The sequence below is a fragment of the Zingiber officinale genome, chromosome 1B (genome assembly GCF_018446385.1).
Source record: "Zingiber officinale cultivar Zhangliang chromosome 1B, Zo_v1.1, whole genome shotgun sequence".
NCBI lineage: Eukaryota > Viridiplantae > Streptophyta > Magnoliopsida > Zingiberales > Zingiberaceae > Zingiber > Zingiber officinale.
In genome coordinates, this window is record NC_055986.1 from 168,926,867 (window position 1) to 168,933,912 (window position 7,046).

A 7,046-nucleotide genomic window follows, 5' to 3' on the forward strand; every position below is an offset into this window, starting at 1 on the left:
CTCAAGTCAGGCGAGGAATAGCAAAAAAGTGGCTTTTAAGTAGGAGACCCTCGTACCTCCGATGAAGAAATGGAGGCCTTATATAGACCTCTCGAAGAAGCCTAGGCGCACCAGTCAAAGCAACCACCTGCCTTCGACCATGCCTAGGTATGGGTCTGTCAGAAGGGCCATGCCCAGATATGGATCTGTCAGGAAGACGTCCATGAGGCCATACTACTACTGTAGCAACCTTCCCCTGATGTGACGGCAAGATCCTCCATCGTGTGATCTTGTGTACGGACTAATCATCAGACATGCTTCTGCTGACATCCCATAACCCGTGCCGAGCGCATAGGCCGCTCGGCCACCTTTGTACCCTCGCCTCTATCCTGGCCGAACGGACCACCCGATCGGCCCTTCGGTCCCAGCCGAGCGGACTTCCGCTCGGCCCTTCGATCTTCCTGCCTTGGCGTCGGAAACTCAAGCCCATGGATGAGTTATCTATAGCTCCGCTCGGACCATTATTCGCTGGGCTAGCCCTCCATCCTTCCTTAGGTTGGGACCCTTCAGAGGATGGGCCCTCCCTTCTTACCGCCGGATCAATATATATATAAAATAACAATCGAACTCAGCAGCAAAAATCTTTTGCTAATGGGATTTCAAGTTAGGAGAAACTTAAAGATAAAGAAATTATACAAAATCTCAAACACCATTTTTTTAATTAAAAAAAAAGAAAGACACAGCATACAAATGCTTAATAATTACCAAAGTTCAAATAAACACATAATAATAAAAAACATATAGACAGAAATTTGAAACTCTATCTATATACATAAGCAACTGATTATAGACTTTTACTAATTAATGGAGCTTGAGGGAGGCTGCCAATATAATCGGACGGAATTAGTGGCGTCGATGCTCAAGGAAATCGGACAATTCAGAAATTTTCTGAACCAATTTTGATCCAAAAACAATGCCGGATCGCAGCCAGGGTAAAAGTAAACTTTAAACCTTTGCACATTTCGCTCTTCAAACATTCGCCAATAGTAGTCTTGCCACTCTGGATCTCGAAATATATCGTCACGTATAAAATATATAGAATTAAGCGTCAAGTGTGGAAAAGCACAGGCATAAAGACAAAGTGGGTCGCAGCTGCCTAAGAGGGCGATCATGACTCCCAAATCGTCGTTCGCTTCATGATCTCTTTGAAGAATCTGCTTATCCATCACCGCCCTGCCGCCTTTTAAGTAGTTAATAAACTCTACGACGTTCATCGTTTTTTCTAGTCTTTTACTTAGCTTCCCCTCATCATCCATTACCACCTTGTACACCCTGAATGATACGGTCTTAGTAGTATCTGTACCTCTCCCCCTCCAAATGCTAAAAAGATCCCCTCGAGGAGTCTCAAACAAATAGTGCAGGAGCACGTTACGACTTGCATCCTGATCGACCACTCTAAATCTGGGCTTCTCGCCACGTTGAATTTCGGCTAAGTCACAAAAATACACTGCCGAAACTGAATTTGCGCTCATATACAGGTTGCCTCGATGGAAGACCATATTTGCAATTACAATGCGTTTTTTTAAGTCGAACCATTTCTCGTCGCCGGAGCCGGTGAAATAGATTCTCCCGGGAGGATATTGGAAGAGCGCCACGGCATAGCCATCTCCGAGCGACGGATCAGCAGATAGAATTGCTTTCAGGCGAAGCTGTTCTACAAGCTCTTGGCACGTTGGTGTCGGTGTCATGAAGCCGATTAGGCGCCCTGCACTGTCGCGGATGGGGTGGGTGTGCTCGGAGGGGAAGGCGCCGCTCAGGCTAGGGAGGTCGATCTGCGCGCCGGTGATCGGGTTCAGCAGTTGCACCCGGAGGTGGGCGTCGATCGTGATGATCCAACGTCAGCCGAGGAAGAGTTGGTCGCTTATGGGAGGGTCCGAGACGGGGACCAGTTAGAAGCGGAGCGAGAGGATCGAGTGGATCGGATGGGAGAAGATCACCTGATCGGTCGACCGAACAGGGGATCGGTCGACCGAACAGGGGATCGGTCGACCGATCTGCCTCGGGTCAAATCTGATCCCGAGACTTGGGGATCTGGATCAGCGTCTGCAGAGCTATAAAAGAGAGCCTTGGGGTGCAGCTTCGATCAACGATTTCAGAAGCGAACTTTCTACTTCCTGCTGCTAACGAGTCGATCCCGAAGTGCTGCAACATCATCCCGACGACCCCGGAGCTCACTTCTTTCACCTTTCCATTGTCGTCGGTATATCTTATTGTTATTAGTTGTACTCATCTACTTGTAAAGATTTGCGCTATATAGTTGTTGACCACTGAAAGCGGTCAACGACCGCGGGCCTTCGAGTAGAAGTCGAGATAGGCTCCAAACGAAGTAACTTCTTGTATCCTCTGTGTGTTTGCATTTACTTTCCGCTGCGTATTTTACTCCGATAGTTTTTCGATTCATTTAAAATAGCCACGAGCGCTATTCACCCCCCCCTCTAGCGCGATCTCGATCCAACAATTGATATCAGAGCGGGGTCGTTTTGAATCCGTGCAAGCACCATTCAAAACAATTTTTCGTGGTATTTTCAGATTTTTCGGAGTCAATTAGAATTTAGCTTTATAGCTATATTCTAATTCTTTTCTCGAATCGATTTTTGCTCGAAGTTGGTGCAACACCACTCGAGACCGCTTTCTTTTAAATACTTCCCGCACTACTAATCCAGGACCAAGTCCTGGAATTTTCTTGTCGTTTATCTTCTTCATAGTTGATCTAAAATGGCCCAACAAGAGGGTTATAGTACTGTCCGCCCCCCGCTATTCACCGGAGAGGACTTTGGTTACTGGAAGGGCAGAATGGAGAACTTCCTGAAGATCCAGTTCGAGACGTGGATGATCGTCAAGACTGGTTTGGATCTGCCAACGGATAAATACTACAACCCTACACCCTGCGAGGACTGGGAACCTGCATTAATCAAGAAGGTGGAGGCAAATGCTAGAGCAACTTGTACCCTCTAGTGCGGACTAACAAAGGAGGAGCTAAACCGCGTCGGTCCATTCTCAAGCGCTAAGAAGTTATGGGAGAAGCTGATCGAGCTTCACGAAGGGACCTCCGATACCAAAGTAAGTATGCGTGATTTATTATTCAATAAATTGTATAACTTAAAAATACAAGAAAATGAGACGGCAAGCCAGCTTCACGCGCGCATTCAGGACCTCCTAAACGACCTTCACGCAATCGGCCAAAGAATAGAAAACCACGACATAATAAGGTACGCACTTAGCGCTTTTCCAAGGAACACCTTGTGGGCATCCATGGTTGATACTTACAAGGTTTCTAAGGACCTCTCTTCAATCAAATTAGACGAACTTTTTTCGGAATTAGAATTGCATGAACAGACTAATGCACGCCCGGTTGAGAAAGGTGTTGCTTTGGTTGCAGGTACCAGCAGAACGCGTGAACCAATGTTGAGGCGCAAAACTAAGCCCAAGTCCAAAGATGAATAAGATGCAGAGGACGATGACGAAGTTGTTTCTGAACTAATAAAGCTCGTACGGAAGATATGCAAGTTGAAAAAGACAAATCAAACAAACACGAAGGACAAATCTGAAGTCACCTGTTACGGCTATAACCAGAAGGGGCACTACAAGCCAGATTGTCCAAACAAGAAGAAAAGAAGGAAGGTATTAAAGGCGACCTGGTCCGAGTCATCAGATGAATCCGATTCCGACGTAGAAGAACCGACAAGCTTCCTCGCGTTGCCAGTACAAGTAAATATTGACGAAATCGAGTCCGAATTCGAGTCTGAAACTGAGAGTGAGTCGAAAACTGAGTCCGAGCGAAGCCACGAATACGCATCCGTTTCCGAAGGACCGAACCCCATTGTAAGTGCCTTACTTGCAGAAACTCAATTAGATGATTTGCAAAAGTTAATTCCTTACTTACTTAAGAAGTTGGCTAAATCCAATATCCGGGTTAAGTCGCTCCAAAAGGAGGTAACAGCCCTTAAGGAAGCGACTGACTTGAGTTCTTTAAATGAGCCAGTTCAAATTGGAAGTACAACTCAAGTCCAATAAGTTGAGGAAGAAAATTCCAACTTGAAAATTCAACTTAAAGAACTTAAGGATACGTTGGAACGGTTCACTTCGGGTTCCAGTAATCTGGATCTGATTCTTGGAAAACAGCGAGCCATTTACAATAAATCCGGACTTGGATTTAAAACCAAGAAAAAAATATAAATCATATCTATCTTTAGTAAATAGAAATAATAAAACTATAGTTCAAGCATGGGTCTCCAAGTCAAACTTGGTTAATCAAGTTGGACTTGGACTATATTCGGTCCCCAAGGATCAGATCCATTACCTTGATAGACCCTATCGAGGCTATGATCCAGGGGCAGCCACTAGAAAGACTATCTTTTCCAATGGATAGAATTGTTTAATGCTTGATTTTCCTTTACATTATGCATGTTTAGATTTAGGATAGTATAAGGACTTTGGCATAATTTACACTTATTAGTTAAATCTAGGGGTTTCAAAAAAGAAAATTCAATATATATTTTCTCTGAGAGGCTCATGTATAGGAAGTGGTGGATGATCCCATACCCAAGAAGGCCGAGTGCCTCGCCACGACCTGAGAGCCAATCTTTGAAATACTTATTTAATTGACTAATTGGAAAACCTAATTTTAACTCAAATGTAAATTAATCCTTAGAAATAATTTAAATCAAAGGTAACCATCTCACAAAAATACTTAAGATTACCTGATGTTTAAGTTTGGTTCATTTATAATTGAGTTAAACTCGATCTTTATTTAATGAATATATTCATGGCTCACGAGCTTATTCGAGTTTTTATCGAGCCTAAACGAGCTTAATAAATATAAATTATAAATTTAAATATTCATTAAAAATTAAATTATATATTTAAAGAAATTTTATTTATTAAAATTTATAATTTTATTCTAATAAATAAATTTAATATATTTATCTATATATTTAATAAATAGAATGTAAAATCTATAAATTTAATATCAAAATTATTATTTTTTTATTTAAAAATTAATTTATAAGCTTAACGAACATATTCACGAGCTAACGAGTCAAATATTATGAAGTTTGTGCTTGATTTATTTATCTTAACGAGACTCATTAAGTGAGCTCAAATGAACTTTTATCGAATTGAGTTTCGAATAGATCATGAGATACTTGGTTCATTTACACCTCTAGCTATGAGAAACTTACAGATAAAGAAAATATGCAAAATCATTCGTTTCAAACACCATTTTTTAATTAAAAAAAAAAAGAAAACACCATTTTTTTAATTAAAAAAAAAAAAGAAAGACACAGCATACAAATGCTTAATAATTACCAAAGTTCAAATAAACACATAATAATAATAAAAAAACATATAGACAGAAACTTGAAACTCTACCTATATACATAAGCAACTGATTATAGACTTTTACTAATTAATGGAGCTTGAGGGAGGCTGCCAATATAATCGGACGGAATTAGTGGCGTCGATGCTCAAGGAAATCGGACAATTCAGAAATTTTCTGAACCAATTTTGATCCAAAAACAATGCCAGATCGCAGCCAGGGTAAAAGTAAACATTAAACCTTTGCACATTTCGCTCTTCAAACATTCGCCAATAGTAGGCTTGCCACTCTGGATCTCGAAATATATCGTCACGTATAAAATATATAGAATTAAGCGTCAAGTGTGGAAAAGCACAAGCATCAAGACAAAGTGGGTCGCAGCTGCCTAAGAGGGCGATCAAGACTCCCAAATCGTCGTTCGCTTCATGATCTCTTTGAAGAATCTGCTTATCCATCACCGCCCTGCCGCCTTTTAAGTAGTTAATAAACTCTACCACGTTCATCGTTTTTTCTAGTCTTTTACTTAGCTTCCCCTCATCATCCATCACCACCCTGTACACCCTGAATGATACGGTCTTAGTAGTATCTGTACCTTTCTCCCTCCAAATGCTAAAAAGATCCCCTCGAGGAGTCTCAAACAAATAGTGCAGGAGCACGTTAAAACTTGCATCCTGATCGACCACTCTAAATCTGGGCTTCTCGCCACGTTGAATTTCGGCTAAGTCACAAAAATACACTGCCGAAACTGAATATGCGCTCATGTACAGGTTGCCTCGATGGAAGACCATATTTGCAATTACAATGCGATTTTTTAAGTCGAACCATTTCTCGTCGCCGGAGACGGTGAAATAGATTCTCCCGGGAGGATATTGGAAGAGCGCCACGGCGTAGCCATCTCCGAGCGACGGATCAGCAGATAGAATTGCTTTCAGGCGAAGCTGTTCTACAAGCTCTGGGCACGCTGGTGTCGGCGTCGTGAAGCCGATTAGGCGCCCTGCACTGTCGCGGATGGGGTGGGTGTGCTCGGAGGGGAAGGCGCCGCTCAGGCGAGGGAGGTCGATCTGCGCGCCGGTGATCGGGTTCAGCAGTTGCACCCGGAGGCGGGCGTCGATCGTGATGATCCAACCGTGAGCAGAGCCGAGGAAGAGTCGGTCGCTTATGGGAGGGTCCGGGACGGGGATGGTGTACTCCCTTCGCTCGTCCGAGGCGTAGAAGGTGATGGCGGATGGGTCGCCGTGGGGATTGTCGTTAAGCACGAGCCAGGGGCTCTGCCTGCAGAACTTAAAGTAGCTTCCGCGCGTGGATAGATCGCGGACGGCAGCCGACCACGAAACACAGACGGCGGCCGAGCGGAGAAATTGAGGAAGGGAGAATTTGGAGAAGATGAGGGAGAAGAGATCCGGCGGGAGATCAGACCAGCGGCCGCCAGCCACGGGAGAAGAACCTCCGAGAAATCTTGGTCTAGGGTTGCCGCAAGTGGACAGGTGGCGGACGACAGCCGACCACCGAAGACAGACGGCGGCGGCGGCCGAGCGGAGAAATTGAGGAAGGGAGAGTTTGGAGAAGATGAGGGAGAAGACATCCAACGGGCGATCAGCCCAGCCGCCAGCCATGGGAGGAGAATCTCCGATAGATGTGGATGTGGCGGCGATAAGGCAGGCGGCGGATCTTCTTTCTAAAATTTCCTCAA

At 44.0% G+C, this 7,046-nt stretch overlaps 1 protein-coding gene across 1 annotated transcript; it reads right to left on the reverse strand.

The window, feature by feature from the left end:
• Positions 1–836: 836 nt before the first annotated feature.
• Positions 837–7,046, reverse strand: LOC122044968. The gene is made up of 2 exons (XM_042605005.1): positions 5,605–7,046; positions 837–1,811 (listed from the first exon to the last, which is right to left on the reverse strand). Exons 1-2 carry the CDS (start codon positions 6,967–6,969, stop codon positions 837–839), a joined length of 2,340 nt encoding a protein of 779 aa, XP_042460939.1. The 5' UTR covers positions 6,970–7,046.

Excerpts from the sequence above, each read along its gene's own strand:
- LOC122044968 (XM_042605005.1), bottom strand. The coding sequence starts at position 6,969 with ATGGCTGGCGGCTGGGCTGATCGCCCGTTGGATGTCTTCTCCCTCATC. Across the intron at positions 1,812-5,604 it reads GAATGTTTGAAGAGCGAAAT|ATCGACCTCCCTAGCCTGAG; the intron begins GTGCAAAGGTTT and ends ACCGGCGCGCAG.